Raw genomic sequence first — 23,267 nt, 5'->3', positions numbered from 1 at the left:
TGGACTGAAAGGTCCCAGGTTCGATTCCGGTCAAGGGCATGTACGTTGGTTGCGGGCACATCCCTGGTAGGGGGTGTGCAGGAGGCAGCTGGTCGATATTTCTCTCTCATCGATGTTTCTAGCTTTCTATCCCTCTCCCTTCCTCTCTGTAAAAAATCAATAAAATATATTAAAAAAAAAAAAAAAGAGTACTACATACCAAAATCTGTGTGATGCTGCCCAGTCTGTGCTCAAAAGAAAATGGCTCCTTCTCGAGCAATAAATAGCCATGTGATCCTGGGCAAGTCATTTAGCTTTGTAAAGCTTCAGTTTCTCATCATCTATAATAATAAAAGCAAAATATCCTAATTACACTACACGTCCTTCCGGACGACCTTCCAGACGAAGCTGGGCTGTGAGGGAAGCCCGGGTTCCGCGTGCCAGAGGGAAGCTGGTGCCTGCAGCCGTGGGGAAGGAAGGCCTACTCTTGCATGAATTTCGTGCATTAAGCCTCTAGTTAAATAAGAATTCCTCCTTGGTTACAGCCTGTTCAGCTGCAGCCTGCTCTTCCTTTTCAGTCCCTTCAGGGTCTCCAGGCAAATAGATCCTGGGTGAACCCCCCTCCCCTGTCACCCCCGGGGAGACGGTGCCATGCATGTGCAGAATTTCCAGCTCAGCATTAGCACACTGACCCACGGAGTGAGCCCCCTGTTGTTGCAAGGCTGACGATGTCCATATGGCACTGAGGAGTCTGTTACACAGAGCAGCGGTGGGCAGGTTAACCCAACACACCTGTGTGAGAGGCTGGTGGTCAGCCCTGGGATCAGGGCTCCCGGAGGCGGCTGGATCTGGCTAGTGAAGTGCCCAGCAATGCAAGTGGCTCCAGTGGCAGCAGCAAACTTCAGCACAGCCCACGGGAGGACATGGCAGAGTGACATCAGGCAGATTTTCAACAGCATCAACGGCACGAGCTGCCATCGGAAGCCTCTCCCGGGTTCTCTTCAGATTCTGATGCAGACACCATCACTCTTCCTCTGTCCATGGGCTGTTCCATCTGGAGGTCAAGATTGGTGCCACCTAAGTGAGTTCCTGCTGCAAGGACTTTGAGGACATCCTCCTCCTCCATTTGCAGGACATCGAGGACTCCGCATATCGAGGAAAACGTTACAACAGGAATCCAGTACAGCGCCATAGGAACCCCTCTCCGGGTAGCGCAGAAAGGTGATGTGTTCGTGATTAATGATCATTGGCACAGCCGTTAAGGGATGTGGTTCTTGGCTCACAGCAGAAGCCCATCACTTTATCTATACACCAATAATAACCAGTTAGGAAGTAAAGCCTGTACACCATAGCTACTAAAATAGAGGCCCTTTCTGTTCCATCCGTTCCATCTGCTTGTATGTTCTTCCCCATAAAATGCTTCATATGTTACCTTGCATATAAGGGTTCAACAGATTCTAGGGCCTTACCCAGTGTGACCCTGAACAGGAGTTCTCATTCCTTCTTAATTAGATGGCCTCCCATAAATTGGGCGCAGCCAAGGGGGTCCCGTAGCCTCTGACAAACACAAAGGCAGCTTTCAGATAATGATGGGCTGTGTCGATGCGAGGGTATAAAAATTCTATTTACAAGGATGGCCCAGATTGTTTGTTGTTCACGGGCAGTGAGGAGTAGAGGGGAGGTGTCTGGAGCTCCAGAAATGGTGTGGGAGCGGAACAGAGCACAGTCAGCCCCATGTCCACAGGGCCCAGAATTTGCGTAGGAGGGATGTGAGGCAAGAGGTGCAGGACCCCAGCTAGACGTCACACTCCCTGGGAAGAAGCTCCTGTGGGGAGGACAGCGCATCCCTCGGGGCTTGCCCATCCCATTGGTTGGGAAATACCGATCGACTTCGACATAACTATTTGATTAAGAAATTAGTACTTGAGGGTTCTCATAATTAGTTATCTCTTGGCTGTTTAGAGAAAAACGCAGAATGGGTTTTACTTAGAAATTTCATGCCATTTTGTGTGTGTCATTTTGTGCTGTGGCTTTCCCAGAACAATTAACTATTTTGTTTTATTCCTAAAGAAATAATTCATGACACATGGGTTTTTTATCACAAAACAAAAATGTCATATGTTATCTTTGGAACAAAATAAATGAGTTGAGTATTGTCATTTATTGTAAAATATGCTATCTAGACTAAATCTTGGTAAGCATCCCACTCTCCAATCTTCTTGATATTTAAAATAATGAGTAATTAATTTCTGAGCTTGGTTTATATTTTCTGCAGGAGGTCATTTGCATACTTACATTTTGATACTGAAAAAAATCCTAGAAGCTAAACCTCAAAAGTTGTCGCTTGCCTAGATAAACATCTGCTGTTCTAATGGTGTTTTGAACTGCTGAACTACCATTTAAATATTCTTAATTTTTTTTTTTTTGTAAGTGAGTGGGTGCGGAAGTGGGCAAGAATTGTAGAGCATAGTCACCTAACTCTGTTTCATCCTTGACAGCATTGGAGTTCCCACAACGGACATGCCTTCCTCACGCAGTTACTATCAGAACTGAAAGGGAGAAGAGGCTGTGAAGCTCTCCAACATTCTCAAGGGGCTACACAACAGGCATGTTTACGTGGCTCGTTGCTTAATCATTTGCGCAATGCTTTCCTTGCTCAGGTTTTTAAAATGTTGTTTCTATTTATTGTTACGGATCCACTGGAACATCTATTGGTCACTTCGTAAATAATATAAATTTAAGAATCTTTTTTAAAAAAATGAAGTTTGTCCTTCATTTATCTAAGCCGTAATTCCTGAGCACTTCATCTAGACCTGGAAACACAGCAAGAACAAGAATCCATTGTCATGGTGGCCGACATGGAACTAATACCCCCCTGGGAGGAATAGAGATGAAGGCAGAATCACGAAGAGGGCAATGATTACTGTGGTCAGGGAGGGCTTCAGGGGAGGAGATGGAGGAGGCGGCACTTGGAATGAGATCTCCAGGATGAGACTGGATGCACATGGAAGAAGTGAGGAAGAACAGTCCAGGCAGAACTTAGCAAGAACAAAGGCCTGGAGGCTGGAATTAGAAAGAAACCACCGTGACTGGAGGGCGGTGGGGAAGGTGGAAGCAGAACATGAGCAGGGTATGACAGAGACCAGCCAGATTCCCAATAAACTTGGCTCATTCCTGAGGAAGCATCCTGAATGGAATGCTCCCATCCTTCCAGGAGGCAGGCCTGGGCCATCCGCCCCCGGTTCCTGTGCAGGTGAGGGTTGGCGGTACACTGATGCTTGGAAAGGCTGGGTAACCTGCCCAGGGAGCACCGGTGCGCCCTGATCACCTTTCCCTACACCAGCTCGTGGGGCGGTTAGGAGGGTGGTGGCCCAAACCCAACTGGGCAGGCCAGAGTGTGGCCTGGGGAGAAAAAAACGTTAGTTGGCTCATTTTTTTCCCCGAGTTGAATATGTGGGGCTCCTCCTAGTAAACCAGGACCTACCTACCCGAGATACCAGAGATGGTGGGTACCTGGCTACACCAAGACCAGACCTCTGGCTCATGGGCCATCAAGCCCTCTCCCCAGACAGCACAGGACAGGACGGGCCTCCAGCCCTTCTGAGATGAGGCAGCCGGTGATGTCAAAGCCCCTCCCTTCTATGCAGAGGCCTGAGCTGAGTGAGCAGAAGGGCAATGGGAGAAGAGACACTGACGTGGGCCACCAACTCCTGGCTTAGCCTTCCATGGCTTGGTTCTCATGAAGTTCTTAGAACTGTGACTGGTTTGTAGTAAGTGCTCAATAAACGTTAGCGACGATCCCATTTCAAGCGCTGAGTTTTCACCCTGTGTTGCACAGTGCTATGTAGTCTTTCAAGGCCGGTGCTAACCGGCATGCTTGCTGCATTCTTGTTCTTACAGTTGAAGAGATCCTCTTGAGACCCTTGTTCAAAGGAATACTTGCATGAAGATGCATTTGTGTAAGGGGCAGAATCTGGCCCCAGGTGTGAGAGACATCATTAAAATTTGGGGATAAACCACCAACAAAACAACAAGAAAGCCCACTGTATGGGAGAACATATTTGCCAATGTTATCACCGATAAGGGCTTAATCTCCAACATTTACAGGGAACTCATACAACTTAACAAAAGGAAGATAAACAACCCAATCAAAAAATGGGTAACGCACCTAAATAGATACTTCTCTCAAAAGAAGACAGAAGGAAGGCCAAGAGGCATATGAAAACATGCTCAAAGTCACTAACCATCTGAGAGATGCAAATCAAAACGACAATGCGGTACCATCTCACACCTGTCAGAATGGCTATCATCAACAAATCAACAAACGACAAGTGCTGGCGAGGATGCGGAGAAGAAGGAACCCTCGTGCACTGCTGGTGGGAATGCAGACTGGTGCAGCCACTGTGGAAAACAGTATGGAGTTTCCTCAAAAAACTAAAAATGGAACTCCCATTTGACCCAGTGATTCCACTTCTAGGAATATATCCCAAGAAACTAGAAACACCAATTAGAAAGGATATATGCACCCCTATGTTCATAGCAGCACAATTTACAATAGTTAAGATTTGGAAACAGCCTAAGTGCCCATCAGCAGATGAGTGGATTGAAAAACTGTGGTACACCTACGTAATGGAATACTACGCTGCGGTAAAAAAGAAAGAGTTCTTACCATTTGCAACAGCATGGATGGAACTGGAGAGCATTATGCTAAGTGAAATAAGCCAGTCAGAGAAAGATAAATATCACTCATTTATGGAATATAATGAACAAATAAACTGATGAACAAAAACAGATCCAGAGACAGAGATGCATCAATCAGACCATCAAACCTCAGAGGGAAGGCAGGGGAGGGTGGGGGTAAGGAGGAGAGATCAACCAAAGGACTTGTATGCATGCATATAAGCATAACCAATGGACACAGACAACAGGAGGGTGGAGGGCATGAGCGGGGGGATGGGGTAATGGGGGAATAAGGACACATATGTAACACCTTAATCAATAAAGAAATTTTTAAAAATAAAATAAATTTTGGGAATAAAGTACAGTAAGGTTGAGGTAGCAGTGACTAGACTGAGTTTGCAAAGACCGAGGTTGCAATGTCCCACAGAGCAGCTCAGGAAACTGTACTCTCTCATCCTCCTGCCCGTCCTGCCATCCTCTTCCCACCCAGCCCAGCCCCTCCTTCATCAGAACACCCGTGTCTGGCTATTACTATAGCGCATTTCCAACAAAGCGAAAGAGGGAAAATACAGCCCTGGGCTTTCCTGGAAAGTGTTTTAACTCTCACAACCAGAACCTCTGCCTCAAAATGTGTGTGTGTGTGTGTGTGTGTGTGTGTGTGTGTGTGTCTGTTAAGATCTTTAACTTTTCCTATGGAATGATATTTCCTGAGATAATGCAACATAGTCTTTGCCAAGTGACTCAGTTTGATATAATATGTATATCTTTTTTTTTTTCAATGTCAAGTGACCCAAACTTACAGAGAAAAAGTGGGCACTTGGTATCACTTTGATGTCGGGGTTTTTCCACGTTTGCAAGGGAGCTTTAAATACGACTCGATGTGAAGGTGTCTGCAGGCTCAGCTCCAACTCTGTGTCAAGATGCTCCTGACTGTGGTCCTTGCCTCTGCCCTTCTCTTCGGCTCTGTGGCTGGGCAGGGGTGTTTGACCTTGGTAGGGATCAAGGACATCACGCACCTCATTAATAACCTGCAGGTAAGCTGTGGAGAGGGGCACCAGTGGGAAAGGCAGCTACTGAAATGTAAGTGCATCATTTTAGGAGAATGAAGAACACATCACACATTATGGGTTCTTGTCTCTTAATCTGTTTTAGAAAGATCCACTGTCAAAATGCAGCTGTGGCGGCAATGTGAGTAAATGCTCTGTTAAGATCTTTTCAAGCTGATTTTAATTTCCATATCTGGAATCTTCACTTTGAAATTACTCTTTTGCAGGTGACCAATTGTTTGTGTCTGCCCATTCCTTCTGTAAGTATAGTAAAAGCATATAATCTTGATCTCCTTCTTTTTTAAGTGGTTAAGCAAAAATAATTGCTTTACTTGGTATTTTAGATAAGCAAGTGTTACTTAATTACAGTTGCTATAGATTAGTATTTCCTTTCAAGACCAGGCTCTGGGAATTCTATATCATATAGATTTATTTGTAGTTGGTCAGCTCTATGCTCCTTGAGAAGTTGGATCGCTTTTTACTATTTAAAAAAGAATCTTGATTGTCCTTTTAAATTAGTTGTGCCAGGTGCATGATTAAATCAAACTGGAACTGAGATGATAACAAATGATATAGCCCATTACTTTCTAATGCATTTGACGATAACTCTAAGGTTGCAAAGCAATGTAAATAAAACGGCAACTCTTCATCTTTTCTCTGGACGCCCTGTCTACTTAGCTGCTGTAGGGGGCCTCTAGGAGGACAGCGGCCAAGGTTGTGGGTGGAGGGGAAGTGGAAAGGGCTTCTGGAAGTTCATTGGCCACTTGAGCCGAGAGGAAGCGTGGCAGAAACTTTCTGGCTAAGGTGAGGAGGAAGAGCTCATCCAAGGGGCCCTGCTTTGCTTTCTCTGAAGCAAGGACTTCGAGAACCAGAGCTCCCGCCCCAGCTGAGGTCAGGCCCACCCAGCAGCTGAGAACCGGCCAGGCAGCACCACGCAAATCTGCCCTCCCGCCCCTCGTCCCTGCCCATGACGTTAGCTCCTGCAGAAACACCGCTGCATTCATGTGCACATCCCATTTGGCTGGTGTGAGAGGGCTTTTTCTTCTCTGACTTTCAAACTCACTATTGCAAGACTCAGAACAGGGAGCAGTGTTTGACAAGGAGACTCCGAACTGGCTGATTTCCAGGGCCCGCAGGCCTCAGGCGCCCTGGATGGAACATCCTGAAACCTGCAGGGGTGTCGCTGTGGACAAAGGGCCTCCCCAGAAACACTGGTCATTTCCCGGACTGGCAAGGGACGTGGTCCGTTTAGGCTACGTTGGTTAAATTAAAATAGTGCCTAAAAGCATTCTTTTTCTAATTCCCTCTCAGAGGGGTCTGCTGAGTGCCTCCCTTCACACACCCTTTCTATTCCCCAGGACAACTGCACCGCACCCTGCTTCCAGGAGGGCCTGGCCCAGATGGCCAACACCACGGTGAGAGCAAGCTTCCCCCTGGTTTTCAACCGGGTGCGGAAGACGGTCGGAGCCCTGAAGAACAACAAGTGCCCAGTGAGTGTGCCTTCATCTGCGATACCCCTACTCGGCTCAGCTGTTTCCGTGTGAACGTAATGCCCAGTCTGTCTGAGTGAGAATGGATGATGACGGTGGAACTGGTCGTTCCAGGTCGAGAAGAGACATATCAGAAAATGAATCAGAACAACAGATTTAAGTGAGCGCTGCCTCGGATAGCCGATGTTCCCTAGCTTTAAAGACACCTCTGTCACCATTTCCTTCTCTCCACCTACTGCATCATGAACAAATGCATCTGATTGTAATTAGATGCTAAAATCTAGGGAGTCGGGGCCATAGCCACAGAACACTAACTTATCCAGAGATTCAGTTTGCTAACCTATTAGCAACAGAATGGCAGTTGTAGCCTGCAAGTTAAAGAAGGTTTGGGGGAGGGTTGGCTAAGGTGTTTAAAGGAAAACTCACCCAGACCCAGGTGAGAGTTTGCCATTTGCTCTACATGCCCATCAGCACGTTATCTTCTGCAGCCTATACGGGTCCCTGGAGGGCAGGGGAGGGAGTGGGCACTGTGGGAGTTAGCATCGCCACCTGAGCTCATAGAAGGCTGAGGGCCCTTCGCTCAGCTGCCTAACGGAACACGTTTCTACCACCAACAGCATGTGGTTCTAAGGGCTTATGTATACTGTTTCATTGTGTAGCTACCTTGCAGACTTGCCAGGTTTATCACCCTTACTTTAGAGAGGAGGAAACTGAGGCTCAGCGAGGTTACCTAATTTTCCTAAGGCTACATCTATACTAATAAAAGGGTAATATGCTAATTAGACCAGACGTCTTCCAGACCTCCTTCCGGACAAAGCCACGGTGGCGGGGGCTGAGGCAGGGAGCAGTTAGGGGGTGATCAGGCAGGCAGGCAGGCGAGCAGTTAGGAGCCAGCAGGGATGGGGCCTAAACCAGCAGTCAGACATCCCCTGAGGGGTCCCAGATTGGAGAGGGTGCAGGCAGGGCTGAGGGACGCACCCCCCCCCCATGCACGAATTTCGTGCACCGGGCCTCTAGTATTTATTAAGTGGCAAAGCTGAGATTTGAATTCTGGTCAATGTGACCTCAAGGCCCTGTCCTTCCCCACTGTGCTATAAATGACCTTGAAAGGACAACCCAAAAGGACAGTAACAAAATTGTTGGCCTCAAAGAGTCCCAAGAAAAGGTTTTCCCTAATAAAGAGATTTAGGACCATTTGATAGGGGTGTGTGTGTGTGTGTGTGTGTGTGTGTGTGTGTTTGTGTGTGTGTGTGTGTGTATCCTGAAATCCTACCACAAAGTCAGCTCCCTGCGTGTCTACACAAAATGCTAGCCCTGGGCCTCCCCATCCATTTGCTCTGTGTCTCAAGCTCCCTGCTGCCTGCCCAGCCTCTTCCCAAGGAACCCCCTCCCCTCAGCAGGTTCTGTCAGGGCAGTTCCTGCGCTGCTGGGTTCCATACTGCTGTAGTCACTCCGTCTTTGTCCACTTTTATCCCCACAGAATTTTTCCTGTGAGCAGCCGTGCAACCAAACCACTACAGGCAACACACTGACATTTCTCAACAGCCTCCTGGGAGTTTTCCAGAAAGAAAGGATGAGAGGCAGAGCATAAAGATAAAATAGTATTTATTCTATTTATTGAATTTTAAAAGCCTCCTCTTTAAGTTGTTGCAATTTAAAAATTAAGTAAGCCACGCTAAATCAAAATCAATTGTTATATTTTTTTATACTTAAAAATATATATTTGTTTAAAGTTTTATATCTTTATTTTGGAATAAATATATATGAAAAAAAAGAGCACATCTGGTCTCCAGGTGCTGATTCCCACCTTGCTGCTCAGCACAAAGAGCAACAAGCTCTGCCAAAGGGCTGAATGGCTGCCGGGGGCTGTGGCTGTGGGGGGAGCCTGAGGACTGCTGCTGGGGGACAAGGGCGTGCCGGAGGCGCCCCAGCTGTGGGTGCTGGGGGAGGGAGGTCCGGGCATCGCCAAGAGTTTGGGGCCCTGAGAGACTAACGGTGGGAGAAGCTAGCCGTTTGGCAAGCCCAGAAGCGGGGAGAGCACCCAAGACTGTGGGGCATGTTTATGCACAGAAAGTGCTGGGGCCGAGCCAGGAGCAAGTCGTGGAGCAGGCGCTGGGTCGGAGCACAAACCAGAGGAACCCTGGGATCCACACAGCCAGCCCCGTAAACACCCCCGGCTAGCACCTCCACGGCCGGGCAGGGCCTGGCTGGGTGCAGAGGAATTGGGGTGGTCTGGCCATCAGAATGGCCCCCACCCCTGCAGCCCGAAGGCTTCAAGCTTGGGAAGAGCTTAGAGGCACCTAGGGTGGGGGCTGTTTTCCTGGGCACTGTCAGGAAATCTCTTTTACCCTCAGACTGCAGTCAGGGAACACAGCATAGGCAGCTGGTATTCACAGAGTAAGAGCAGAAGGGAAATGCAAGGGTTTTGCATCAGAGACAGCTGGGGCGGAGTCCGGTCTGACTCTCCCCAGCCGGGCCTGGGGAGATCATCCCGCCTTTCTGAGCTTCCCTCCCTATTGGGCTAGACTTCTTGGGTACTTTTGACCACAATAACATGGGATGGTTAGAGCACCAAGAGACAGAATTTCTCCAAGGGCTTTGCTCAGCTGTTATTTTCAATCAACTACAACCTCAACAACATCCCATGTGACCTGCACTGCAAACAGCCCTTGGCCAAAGTGAGGCTCTCTGATGAGCTAAGTGGCCGGGTCCCTGGGGCTGTGCAGCTCCTTTAGCGAGGGGGGCAGGCACAAGCTTGCCCCCCAACCCCTCTCCTGCAGCCCAGCCCCTCCCACAGAGGAGAAGGAGAAGGAGGAGTTTTAGCAAAGGAGGCCCATGTCAGGGGAGTGTTTTGTTATCTTCTTGGGGACAGAAATTGTGGGTCCATGTTGATAGTCAGTCGTGCTTTTTTAAATCTTAGTTTGGACTGAAAGATACATTTCTCAGCGGTTAGCTTGCAGGGGTGTGTGTATCAAAGGTAACAAGTTGGATTTCTAAGTCTAGAGGCACCACTGGGTTAGCCTTCGTCCTCCCTCAGCGCTAAAGGCCACCAAGCATTTTGCAGGGGACACAGACCTTAAGACAAATAGACCATCGTCACAGTTTGTTGACCCACCTGCTTCTCTCGAGAAGTGAAAACGTTGTGTGGCAGTGGTGGGTGAGTGGGGGTGGGACGCAAGTTCTAGCAAGGTTTCTGGGTGTGGGGATTTGTGTTTACGAGGCTCTCCCAGCATCTGCTCTATGGTTTCTTCCCTGAGACTCTGAGCATTCTGTCCTCGGTGCCCCCCTCTTCACACACAGTGACCCCTGCACGCAGTACCCAGAGGGCTGTCCTGCCTGTCTCCCTAGCTGGGTTGTGGATTCCCACGGACAAACTGAGAAAAGGATCTATCAAACAGTACATTTATTATTCTTTGTTAATATTGGCATGTAATATTAAGCACTTACTCTAAGCATGCCTCATCTCAGTCAGTCCCCCAATGGCTACGGGGGTGGGTGTTGTGATTCCTGTGTGACAGAGAGGGAAACAGAGGCTCAGAAAGGCGGGATGATCTCCCCAGGCCCAGCTGGGGAGAGTCAGACCGGACTCCGCCCCAGCTGTCTCTGATGCAAAACCCTTGCATTTCCCTTCTGCTCTTACTCTGTGAATATCAGCTGCCTATGCTGTGTTCCCTGACTGCAGTCTGAGGGTAAAAGAGATTTAAAATAATATGAGCCCACACGCCCGTCTCCAAAAACCTGGGGCCCAGGTCATCTTCAGCAGGCAAACGGTTTAGCCGTTTAGGAAGGAAATACACAGTGCAGACATCATATGTTACATAACACCCAGAGCAGGGCCGGGGCAGGATTCCGTAATGAAAGCCATTAATATTCTGCAGCAAACACAGGAGCCGCCGCATGAGGTGATCAGGTTTGGCAGCCAAATGAGTCTCGACAAACGCTGGGCTTTGGGAGCTGTTTGGACTCAGAATTGTGCAGAGGGCTGAGGGCCCTTCTGGGCCCGGCTCTGCCCCCCTCACAGAGGGCTCTCCCAGGCTTACCTGGGCCGGGCGGGCTGGGCTGGGCGTCTCCAGGAGGGACACAGGCTTCAGCAGCTACCGATGGCCCGCCACGTGGGGTCCGGGCCGCGCTGCAGGGCCTTCTCCTCTCCTCTCCTCCTTCTGGGTTTGCTGAATGACTGTCCCAGACGCAGCTGTGTCGCGTTACACAATGTGGTTTACAGGCCGCAGTCTCGGCTTCCTCCCTCTGCAAGCGCACCCACGCTGAGATCACGGCAGGGGCAGATGCTGGCGATTGGGCTCAGAATGAACCTGGGAACACAATCGCCGCCCGGAGAGGTGGGCAAAGAGATGAGCTGCAACCCACGGCCACAGGTTCATCCCCAGCAGGGCTTGGTGGTTTCCCTCGGCTTTTCTGCAAAAGCTGTAAAACCCGCAGGACCCACCCCTGCCGCAACCTTAAAGCCGGCTTCTCTTCTCTGGGGTCTGGGTGAGGTGACTCCCCTCCTCCCTCTGCCCCCAGAGTTGTGATTTCTCTAGAAGGAGAACTCACATTTACGGAGCGTTTACTGTTACCAGGCACTGTGCTCAGCATGCTTTGCGGAATGTATAGTTGGATCTTTACCACCACCCCTTGAGATAGATATGTAATTATTTCATATAATTATTCCCAGTGCACAAATGAGGAAACCGAGGCCCAGAGAGGTTACACAACTTGCCTGGGGCACACTGCTTACAAGTGGTAAAGCCAAGGTCCTCACTCAGGTACCAGACTCTAGAGCAGTGGTTCTCAACCTTTCTAATGCCACGACCCTTTAATACAGTTCCTCATGTTCGCAACCCACAGGTTGAGAACCGCTAGCAGGGTCGCCGAAGACCATCAGAAAACACAGATATTTACCTTACGATTCATTAACAGTAGCAAAATTACAGCTATGAAGTAGCAACGAAAATAATTTTATGGTTGGGGGTCACCACAACATGAGGAGCTGTATGAAAGGGTCGCGGCATTAGAAAGGTTGAGAACCACTGTTCCAGAGCCAACTCTTCAATCTGACCAGCAGGGCGTTGCAGCTCTCCACACATCAGCCGGTCAAGCCGCCTCGTCCATGTTGCTAGGACCCAGGCTAAGTTGTTTCCAAAAGAGATTCCTGACCAGGCCACACCACTGCTGGCCAAAGCCACGCCCCGATGCTGCTGGCCTTGAGTTGACCGGTCCCCATGCATCTGTTTCTCTATCTTCCCACCCATCCGGTTTGAAACGGGACGATGTTGTAAAGGCTCAACCCTGTGATTCCTTCCCCACCCAGACCAAGACCTCTCTTCCTCTGGAAGGGAGCCCTCAGCAGAAATACAAAGACCATTCGCCCGGGTAAAGTGGCTAATTCAATGGCCTTTACTATATAGTCTCAGGGTTGGGCAACCATCACCACAATCTAACTTGAGAACATTTCATCATCCCTAGAAGAAACCCTGTACACATCAGCAGCCATTCGCTATCCCCCCTTCCTCCAGCCGCGTCAACCAGTAATCTACTTTCTGTCTCCGTAAATTTGCCTCTTCTGGATTTTTCCTATAAATGGAATCACGCGATACTTGTTTTTCTGTGTGACTGGCTTCTTTCACTTAGCATGGTGCTTTGACATTTCATTCATGTTGTAGCAGGTATTGATGCTGTACTTCAGTACTGTTGAATAGTATTCTATTTTATGGATATGCTGCATTTTATTTGCCCACTTATCAGTTGATAGGCGTTTGGGATGATTCTGCCTTCTGGCCATTATGAATAGTGCTGCTATGAACATTCATGTAAAGGTTTTTGTGAGGACATATGTTTTCACTTCTCATGGGTTTACATCTAAGAGTGGAGTTGCTGGGTCACATGGTAATTCTAGTTTAACTTTTTGAGGAACTGCCAAACTGTTTTTCCAAAGTGGCTGCACCATTTTATATTTCCACCAGCAATGCATGAGGTCTCCAACTTCTCCACATCCTTATCAACACTTGTTATTATCTATCGTTTTCATTGTAGCCATCCCAGTCCAATGATCTCGCTGTGAATTTGATTTATTTTCCTAATAACTGGTGTTGCATCTTTTGACACATCTTTTCGCTTCCTTAGAGAAATGTCTCATGATTCTTATTGAAGCCCTGGAAGGTAAGTAGGGATACTCTGTATGGCCATTTTATGGATGAGGAAACTGAGGCGCAGCAGAGGCAAAAGCTTGCCAAATACTTTGACTAGAGAGGGGCATGGATGTGTCATGGAGCATAGCAGAGAGGCCCTGGTTGGCAGATATGGCATGCATGGGCCATGTGGCCAGGGCCAAACGGGAATGAAGACGCTTCCACAGAAGCCACCACAGAGGAAAGACCAGGACTTAGGACTAGAGAGGGGGGATGCCAGGAATGGTGATGTATCTCTCAAGAGACAGAAGCTTCTCCTATACCCCAAACCCCCAAATCTAACTAAAGTCACCCTCAGGACAGGGAGAAGGAGAGAATCCTGAACTGGCTGCGTTTCACTTGTGATTTCGGAATTTTAGCCTGAAATGGCAAAATTACTTTTTCTGCCATCAGGTAGAATGGATGCTTGAAAAAAAACTACATTTAGTTAAAGTTCATTTGTTTTGTACACACCTGAAGCTGTGGTGAGTCACTCAGCAAACACCGATAAAACATGCAGGGAGCGCCAGGTGCTGACCTCAGCACAACAGTGAATGCAACAGCATCCTCCGAGTCTGCAGGTGTGTGGGGGAGAGACTGGCCTTCACTGCCAGGAGGCAGAGGGGCAGGGCACTGGGGTGTGTCTTGTGACTGGCAGGGGTGACTGAGCCCAGAGAATACTGGCCCCTCCCCAGTTTCAGCCAGGGGGGGAAGCAGTGATCCTGTGGATGGCTTTTCTGGATCCGAGGTGCTTATGTGCTGAACTCCTCTGCTGGACAAAATGTTTCCTGGAAATTTCTTTGATGTCAGTCTGAGAGAGGGGCCAGAACCCTGAAGGACTCGAATCAATGACTCGTCAGACACCCTGGGCACAGAAGGGCCATATCAGCATCTGCAAGCACCCCTCCCCAAGTACGCATATCAGATGTTCACATATTGGTCCAAAGGCCTAGGAGCCAGGCATCTGGAGCTCTCGGGGTTTCACCTGCAGAGACAAGGCCCAGGAAGCACCGCTGCAGCCATCCTGTGTGGCCCCCTGAAAAATGCAAACACCCCAGATGCACAGAGAGGAAGACAGGAAGAAAAATCACAGGGGACCCCTCCCACCTCCACCCCCGACCATCCTCTAACCCCTATGTTTTGCACTTTACAGTTTAGAAAACCGCTTTTGCACTTGATTCTTATTGAAGCCCTGGAAGGTAAGTAGGGATACTCTGTATGGCCATTTTACGGATGAGGAAACTGAGGCGCAGCAGAGGCAAAAGCTTGCCAAGGCCACACAGCTAGCTGATGACAGACCTGGAACTAGAACCCAAGGCCAAGGTCTCCCTAGTCTGAGGTTCCTTCCACAGAGAAGTAAAAGGACAATAAGGGAGGCAGGAGACCCCAAACACAGGAAGAGTAGTTACAGGGCCCAGACGCTCTCATCACTGAGGCCAGGGTCACAGGCCACCAGAAGCCTATGCCTGTGCAGGATTTAGTTGATCTCTGCTGCCACCAAGTGGTGATTCTGCAGCTTACCAGCCAGGAAAGTCTGTGCGACAGATTTTTGTGTGTGGAGCAGCCGCTCAAAGGGGTCCTGGGGCCAAAACAATTTTCATATAACAGAAGATGGTGTCTGCCCTTTTCACTCTCATTTCACATGTGTGCGCAATGGAGCTTTCCACAGGCTACGCGGCGACTGACATCACAACAGACTGAAAGCAGAAGCGTATGGGGATCCGCCTGTCCTCTAGTTAAGCCAGAAGTTAGGGAGATTTGCAAAAATGTAACAGTGCTACTCTTTCATTATTTATTTTTTGGGAAAGCAGAGCTATTTTCATTAAAAATGTTATTATTTTAACATGTAATAGGGTTATTACGCTTTATATAAATATTTTTAAAATTCTCTTTTAATTTCTGGTAAATGTTACAATCTGCATAAACAAAAGTTCTCTATAATTTTGAAGAATGAACGGACCGCTGTTGAGAACTGCTGTTATAGAGTGTCAACTGGTGGTTGTTGGCACCAATTCAATGCCAACAAGAATCCCCTTTGGGGATGCAGTGAAGAAGGAAACTTTATTCAGTGCAAACACGGATGTGGAACAGCTGAATGGTGATACAGCATGGCTGTGAAAACAGCACAACTATAGAACAGCTCTGGGGCCAGGGGTCCTGGGGGCAGGCCCCTCTCCCGCTAGACAGCTCTGCTCTGCTCCATGCTGATCTGCTTCACTCTGCTCTGGCAAAGCTTTAGTGCTTCAGCTCAACCAGGGAGATGACACTTCATTCCTTTTTCTTCCTTCCTCCCTCCCTCCCTCCCTCCCTCCCTCCCTCCCTCCCTCCCTCCTTCCTTTCCTTCCTTCCTTCCTTCCCTCCTTTCTTTCTTTCTTTCTTTCTTTCTTTCTTTCTTTCTTTCTTTCTTTCCTTCCTTCCTTCCTTCCTTCCTTCCTTCCTTCCTTCCTTCCTTCCTTCCTTCCTTCCTTCTGGGAGATGACGCTTCATTCCTTTTTCTTTCTTCCTTTCTTTCTTTTTTTATTTTTTAAAGAGACAGAAACATCAATTTTTTTTCCATTTATTTATACATTCATTGGTTGATTCTTGTATGTGCCCTGGCTGGGGATGGAACCCACAACCAAGACGTATGGGGAACGATGCTCCCACCAACTGAGCCACCCAGCCAGGGCCCTAGCTTCATTCTTATATGGACAGAAATCCCTGCCCATGGTCCCTGATTGGTCTGTCTCGTGCAAATGAGGGCTCCAAATCCTTGCAGTTTGATTGGCCCAAAAGGCACTGTCCTGATTGGTTAAAATAGCCACTCTGATTGGTCACAGCTGTGCAGCTCTGATTGGCTTGGGAAAGCCTCAATCCTACTGGTTGAAATAGAATTTCAGGAAACCTTTCTAAGGGCTGGCTCAGATGGCAGGAACACAGTGCAGGCAGGCAGCTCAGAACAGGCTTCTCTGTGAAGTGCAGTTTGCGTGAGAGGCTCCATGCAGGAATGGCTGCTACGCTCTGTTTTTTGTTTTGTTTTTAAATATGAGCCCAGTTCATCACCAGAAGCCCTTCTTTGTAGATGTCTTCCCCACCCGCCTCGGGGCTCACAAGAGTAATGGTAATTGTTACTTTTTTCTCCGATAACAGGAATGCTCCCTGTTCATGGAGGTCAGGGTTGTCCAGGCTAAAGAAAAGCAGAGGCAGGACAGCCTGGAGGGTGGTGGTCAGACAGGAGCTGATCCCGTGGGTTTGTTGGATACTCAATCATTCCTTCAACAAACATTTACATGCCCACATGTGCCCGGCATTGGATGGGATGGGAAAATTGTTGGAAGTACAGGGATCCTGGGACAGAGCCATAAGAGGTGAGTCTGGAAGAGCAGCTCTGATGGGGACTGCCAAGGGCCTTCACTGACAGTTCAGGACTCTGTACATCTTACAGGCGTCCCAGCAGCTTTCTCTTTTCCTCTATGAAATGAGGTTCCACGGGCTGGACAGCAGGGAGCAGTGTGGCCTCAAGATTATCCAATGGAACTGGAAGTCCCGCTCTCAGCAGGAGCTTGGGTACATGGTACTTGGTCAGCAAGGCCTCTTTCTGTTCACCTCCTCCTAGCATGAGCAGATCAGAGAACACCGGAGAAACTGCAGAGGATTCTGACACTGGAGAAGGTTGTTTCTTGGATCTCAGCCTTATCAGGGCGTCCGGCAGAAGCCCTCGCTGCCTTGTGAACACACCACCACTTCCAAACAAACTGGGCAACCGGGACCGGCACCGGGAAACGGGCTCGTTGAGGCAGACTTAGAAACACACTTTAGACCGCGTTAGAGGAAAGACCTCGGGTTCATCGGGAATGGACTAGATGACAGTGGACATCTCTTCACCAGTGTCCACTGTGCCTGCCCCGGACCAGGGATGCTGGGTGGGCAGACCCACCTGTCCTGTCAGTAGAACCAGACCCCGGAATGGAAGTGCTGCTGTCCCCGACACAAAGGACAGAGTCTGCACATAGTAGGTGCTCAACAAAGGCTTGATGACTGGTGGGGGATGGAGAGTTGGACTGCAGCCTGTAGATCTGCCCGAGGGACACCCCCCCCCCCCCATTGCCAGGGGCTGTGAGGCAGAAAGATCAAGGAGAGCACACTGAGGGTTTATTTCAAGGAGGAACCCTTTGCTAAAGCATCAGGATAAACAATGAGGCTGAACACTTTCAACTTCTTTATGCCTGAGCAGCGCTGTGCCTTGGTGCTGGGTCTGGGAGGGCAGGGAATTTTCAGAGACATCTCTGAATCACTCAAAGGGGTGGAAGGGGGTGGGGAAATCATGGGGCGGGGGGGGGGGGGGGGGGCGGGGAAGAAAAGAAATCTAAGGATATTTTCACCACCAGGTTTTAAGCCAGGAATGGCCAATAGATTCCTTTGTATGTCATGTCTGACCGGCTGGTGGTGGCTGCTCAGGCACTGTGTTGAGGAGGACTCTGAAGCTGCATCCAGCCCCACTGGAGAGGCTCTCTGCCTGACTAAAGATGCCTGTTGTAGGCACAAAGAGTGGGAGTGACATCACGCACACGAGCAATGGCCTCCCCACATGGCTCTAGTGAGAAACACAATTTAGAATCATGACATCATTCTGGAAACCAGGCTGTGGACAAAGTATTTTATTTTGCCCCATTTTGTTCTCCATGTGAAAATAAGGCCCAGAGAACGCCCACCCCACCCGCACTCAGTGCCCCCACCTCTGGAGCACGTGACCAGCACGTACTGCTGGCTGCGTGGGGAGAGTGCCTGCAGGGCTTCCTCTCGCTCCGTTGCCCCTTCACCCGCCGCGCCCTCCCTGCCCACCTTAGGCAGCTGGGAAAAGGGAAGTGAGACTTCTCACCTGCGTGGAGTGGCCTCTTACTGGTGACATCTACAGGGGTCTAAACAGAGGGAAGAAGAGGGTGGCCTGTGTCTCTTGGAAGCCAGGCAGAAGCATCCGATACAGAAATGACCTGAAGAAGTTTTCATTGTTTTTATTTGGAAACTTAGAGACAACTCCAGCTCCTCTGTGAATTCCCAGTGAGTTTACAGCAGTCGTGGGAAGCAGGTCTATTTCGGCCCACTTTTTGCCAGGTGCCAGTGCAGATGAAAAATAGGTGGCGATCTATCAATGGTCCAGCTGGGAGGGGAGGAGCAGAGTCCTTGCAATCGGAAAGAAGGGGTTCGGAGGTGAGCAGGTTGGGGAGAGGCCTCGCCCTGCAGGGAATGAGGCCCTGGTCCATGACACCAGCCCTGGCCCTGGGGATAAAGGAGGAAAGGTAAGGCTTTCATGCAATTAGTCAGCAAGATCTAGCAGTCAAACAACCCACTTAGAGCTGCTTGGGTGAAGCAGCAATTGGCAAAGTATCACCATGAGAAAAGGCTGGTGGGAGGCTATGAGGTTATCTAGGTTATAGTCAAACCTCGGTTCTCTGTACGGAACATCACCCATCTTCAATAGTTGGCTTCTCAACCTGACAACCCTTTCATGCTGATACCTGTATAATCAGTCAAACATTTCTCAGGCGACTAACAAAGGAGAGAATGTGTGAGTATGAGTCAGTTTATTGCTAAACTGCATGTTGTTAACATCTCAGGAAATTGTGCTGTGAATATTTTTGTGTGTTTTTGTTGCTGCTTATTATTAAATTTTAATTTTTTACTGTACATTTCATTTCCTTTTTGTTAAGTTTTCATTTACATTTCATGTCCTTTTTGTTTTCAAGTGTTTATAGATTAAACAGTACATTAGGCATGTGCTGTATATAAGTATTATATACTGAGAGTATTATGCTGAGTGAAATAAGCCGGTCAGAGAAAGACAAATATCACATGATCTTACTTATAAGTGGAATCTAATGAACATAATAAACTGATGAACAAAATAGATCCAGAAACATGGAGGTATAGAACAGACTGACATATCTTGGGGGAGGGAGGAGGAAGGCAGGAGGAAATGGGAAGAGATTAACCAAAGGACTCATATACATATATGTATAACCAATGAGCACAGACAATAGTGTGGTGAAGGCCTGGGGTGGGGTAAAGGTTGGGGGGGGGGGGTGGGTAGAGCGGAGAAAATTTTAAAGAAAGGAAGATTAAAACGGAATCATTTGTGGGTCTGGAATGGATTAATTCAATTTATATGATTTCTAGTGGGGGGAAAAAGACTCGGTTTTCAAACAACCTTCCAGAATGAATTAAGTTCAAGAACCAAGGTTCCACTATATTTGCATATTTAAAAAAAAAATGGGTGGGAGGGAGACTGTATCTATTTCCCTTGAAAATGAATTTTCCTGACATCGAAAGTAGACCAATGAGGTTTGGAGCACGAAAGTCATGGCAGGGGCAGAACAGCATTATTTCTGGAAGGTTCTGGATGTGAGAGATCCAGGTGGACAGGTAGGAGTGGTGCACTGGATTCATAGGCCTCAGACAAGCCCAAGAACTGACCGCTGGCCAGTGGCTGGGCCCCCTTTATATCACCAAAGGTCATCTCCCTCGCATCGTCTGACTCGGGCTTCCCCATATGAACAGATAAAACCACACCACGAAACAACCACCTCAGGCTACGTTCACTTGGGTGCAAATGGTCCGTGGTCACTTTGTGTTGACCTGGAGAGAGCTAACTGAGCAGGCGGGTGAAAAGGAAGTGTGGGAGCGGGGGAGCGCTCTGCATCTGGTTGTTAGATGGAGGCTGAAGCTGACTGGCGCTGGCTGTGTCCTGTAGGCATTTGAAAGCAATTCCATGGATTCCCACTCCTGCTCTCGGGCACTTTTGAGATGGTCACCATCCTACTTCCCTAGCTCTCTAATGACATCATCTCACTGTCTCCAGTTTAGACTATGAGGGAGGCACTGGTTTCCATGTGCTCGAAGCGTGGATGCTACCCTGGCCTGAACCATGACTGGCCCGAGATCTCAGAGCTGGGGGGTAAGTTCAAAGCCAAGACCTGTTAGAGGGCCTTGGTGTTCTTGGGTCAGAGCAGGAAGTTGATCTCCTGGGGTGAGGCCTGTTTAAGATGAGGCTCCAGAAAAGTCCCTGGGAAACCCTCCCCCCAGTTCCTGCTGGGCGCACCAGCCTCCTCCCACCCCAGCAGACATCTGTGCCCTTGTACGGTCAGAGCACTTTCAGGAAGAAACGCTTCCAGTCGGGGTGGTCACTGCCCCGAATGGCCAAGTCCAAAACAATCAGGGTTTGGTGTGCTAGAAACTTCTTCCTTCCTCCTGAAGTAGCCAATCACCAGGGTGGTCACAAGTGACAGACCGAGACAGCTCCGGCAAGCGTCCAGCCACTCGGGGATCGGCCAGGCCTTGGCATTAAACCACCTTGCGGCTGAAGATTTAAGGACATGGAAGAACTGTCCTGGACTATTAAACAGGAGAGATTACAAAACATTGTGGGAAGTAGGATCCCATTTTGGGGCTACACATAAAAAACACGTAGAAAATAATAGAAAGGTCTTGGAATTATAGGTTTTTTTTTGTTGCTGTTCTTTCAGTTTATTTCTTTTTTCTAGTTTTCTAGAATAAAATGCATTGATTTTATTATAGGATTTTTTTTTTAAAGGGGGAATGGCCAATATCTGAGCACAGCTTTAAGAACCAGATCTCCCTTCCCTGCCTTGGACATAACCCTAGTACAGTAACTTGTCACCCAAGATGTTTAATTATGCAAAATGCATTGCTGCCCTCTTCCTTTTATAAGAGAGGGCAAAAAGCCAGGGAAGCTGTGAATGTGGGTGCTTCAGTAAAGAGCTAAAAGCATTTGTTTTAAAGCCCATGTCTAGGGCTATCCCTGTCTTACTCTAGCCAGCTCGATCTGCCCCTAGTACTCCCGTAGGGCTCGGCTTCCTCAGGGGAGGTTGCAGGGAGGTTTGCTAGACCTTCCTCATGAAGACCATCCTTCCGGAGAGAACCTGCAGTCACCACAGCCAAAGCAAATCGGTTTCTGGGTAACTAGAAAAGCCAGCGATCCACTCCACTTTGTCTCTGAGCTCTGCAAGGGACCGGTTTGGGCCAGGGGAGGAGAAACAAGAGAGGAAAAGGAGAGAAAGAACTGAGAAGATACTGAAGGTTGACCATCCAGCCACTTGGTGATATTTGTGAGTGGCCATTCACGTGTCAAGCTCTGTGAGGAGGCACAGGCCATCGAGGTGAAATAATAGTCACAGTTCTTCTGGGACTTTCACGCTGGCTGGGGGTGAGGAAAATCATCAGGCAGTTACAATGCAGGGGGAGGTGGTAGGGGCTGAGCAGGGGTTGTGGGAGGGAGCCGACAGCAGGCTCAACTCCTGGCTGAGCCATCAGAGCAGGCTTCCTGGAGGAGGAGACCTCTAGACCAAGGCCTGGATGACAAAGAGTTGATGAAGCCGAGGACAATGGGAAAGGTGTGAAAACAGCTTGGGGACAGCATGTCAGGCAGGGGCAGCATTGCAGAGTCACAGAAATGAGAGTGAGGAGGGTTTACTTAGGATGGTGGTGTGGACGAGGTGGTTAAGGACTGATGCTTTACCTAGTGGGTAATGGGGAGCCATTGAAGGCATTTGAGCAAGGGAGTCTCTTACTCAGATTTCTGTTTTTAGATGCTTTGGGCCAGTGATCTTTCTGCAATGAGGAAGGAAGAAGGAAAGAGTATGGGGTGGGGGCGGGGGTGGGGAAATGGGGCAGAGGTTGTTCCCTAGAGTTTTGGGAGCCTGCTGATGGCTCTCAAACTCAGGCGCTTAGTTCAGTTGGAAGGTGGGAAGATGGTGGCCGTGTGACAGGGGTGGGTACCCTGGTTTGAATCCTCACTTCTGAGCCTGGGTCATTAAATTGTGCAGTGAAACCTCTCTCCAGGGGCCATGGATGCTGCCGAGTGGGAAAACAGATATGTGAGCGTTGTGTGCCCACCCAGCTCACCACCAGTCACAGGCAGGCATTTGAGAAGGGCTTTCGATGACAAGAAGGATGGCGATCCGAGCCCCAGGGTTAACACAGATTAGATAGGAAACCAATGCAGGGAGACATTTTCATGGCTAAGAAGAGCGTTTCAAGCTCTGGGAGGTGCAACTGACCTGGCACTCAGGGGCTGGTCACCGGGTAGTCCCCTCTGATGGCCCGCAGCGAGAGCTCGTACCCCAGGAACATGGCTGCGCTCATGGGGAAGCCCCGCACAGCATTCACCGTGATGCCTCTGAAAAACACCTGTGACAGGGGACGGCATTATCACCGGGGCCTGACCGCACCTCTGCAGGGCCACAGCGAGGGCGGGGGGGGGGGGGGGGGGGACTGGTGGTGATGCCCGCTCAGGCCCGTCTCAGGCTGGGCCCTGCAGAGCCCAAAGGACCTGTGCAGGCAAAGGCTGCCTGGGAGGCCCAGCCATGCCCTGCCCTGACCCGGGTCACGTCGGATGGCACTTCTCCTGCCAGGCCTGGCCCACATGCACTGTGACCAAACTGTTGAGTCCTGTGAACACCACGTCTCCTTGCTTAATTGCTGCTCTCTCTGTGAGCACACACATACACACATGCACACACATGCGTGTGCACACATGATTTTCAGGAATCTAGAAGTCAGAACTCTCCCCTCCTCTTTGCAATGGTGGACAGAGCACCAGCCCCAACCAATACAGTGACAGGTGCTTCCTGGGACATCCCCAGGGACCAGTGGGGAAACTCAGGCCGTGTGCAGAGGGCAGATACAGAGCTGAGGCACAGCTGTGCCATTTCGTAGCTGTGTTATTTGGGCAAGTGGCAGCCTCTGGAATCTTAATTTTCCAACAGTAAAAGGGGGTGATCATGCTACTGACCTGATACAGTTGCTGAGGGAATAAATGAGATGACGCTGTGGAGCACGACTCAGTGTTGACTAGCACATCACCATCCTTGTGATCTAAAGTCATTGCTTTGGACAGGGTGGCACCCAACCTC

At 49.2% G+C, this 23,267-nt stretch overlaps 2 protein-coding genes and 1 pseudogene across 9 annotated transcripts in view; 1 reads left to right on the top strand and 2 right to left on the bottom strand.

The window, feature by feature from the left end:
- Positions 1 to 492: 492 nt before the first annotated feature.
- LOC129149249 (40S ribosomal protein SA-like) lies at positions 493 to 1,171 on the bottom strand (annotated as a pseudogene).
- Positions 1,172 to 5,579: 4,408 nt separating this feature from the next.
- Positions 5,580 to 8,786, top strand: IL9 (interleukin 9). The gene is made up of 5 exons (XM_008145893.3): positions 5,580 to 5,693; positions 5,812 to 5,847; positions 5,933 to 5,965; positions 7,064 to 7,195; positions 8,676 to 8,786. The coding sequence occupies exons 1-5, from the start codon at positions 5,580 to 5,582 to the stop codon at positions 8,784 to 8,786; spliced, it is 426 nt and encodes a 141-aa protein (XP_008144115.1).
- A 9,548-nt stretch (positions 8,787 to 18,334) lies between these two features.
- The window catches only part of SLC25A48 (solute carrier family 25 member 48), a 41,485-nt gene continuing 36,552 nt past the window's right edge, over positions 18,335 to 23,267 (bottom strand). For 5 of the 8 annotated variants that reach the window (XM_054717874.1, XM_054717876.1, XM_028148102.2 and 2 more), the window contains one exon: positions 18,335 to 18,615. In XM_054717874.1, the coding sequence (XP_054573849.1) occupies positions 18,427 to 18,615 (189 nt within the window). In that variant the 3' untranslated portion in view covers positions 18,335 to 18,426. Of the gene's footprint in view, positions 18,616 to 22,412; positions 22,543 to 23,267 lie in introns of all 8 variants that reach the window. The other 3 variants (XM_054717875.1, XM_008142080.3, XM_054717878.1) reach the window with 2 other exon arrangements.

Source organism: Eptesicus fuscus, chromosome 6 (assembly GCF_027574615.1).
Source record: "Eptesicus fuscus isolate TK198812 chromosome 6, DD_ASM_mEF_20220401, whole genome shotgun sequence".
NCBI classification, from domain to species: Eukaryota; Metazoa; Chordata; class Mammalia; order Chiroptera; family Vespertilionidae; genus Eptesicus; species Eptesicus fuscus.
Note: the sequence above shows the minus strand (reverse complement) of the source record. Positions and strands in the feature narration are given on the sequence as shown.

Excerpts from the sequence above, each read along its gene's own strand:
- IL9 (XM_008145893.3), top strand. The coding sequence starts at position 5,580 with ATGCTCCTGACTGTGGTCCTTGCCTCTGCCCTTCTCTTCGGCTCTGTG. Across the intron at positions 5,694-5,811 it reads ACCTCATTAATAACCTGCAG|AAAGATCCACTGTCAAAATG; the intron begins GTAAGCTGTGGA and ends AATCTGTTTTAG. Across the intron at positions 7,196-8,675 it reads TGAAGAACAACAAGTGCCCA|AATTTTTCCTGTGAGCAGCC; the intron begins GTGAGTGTGCCT and ends TTATCCCCACAG.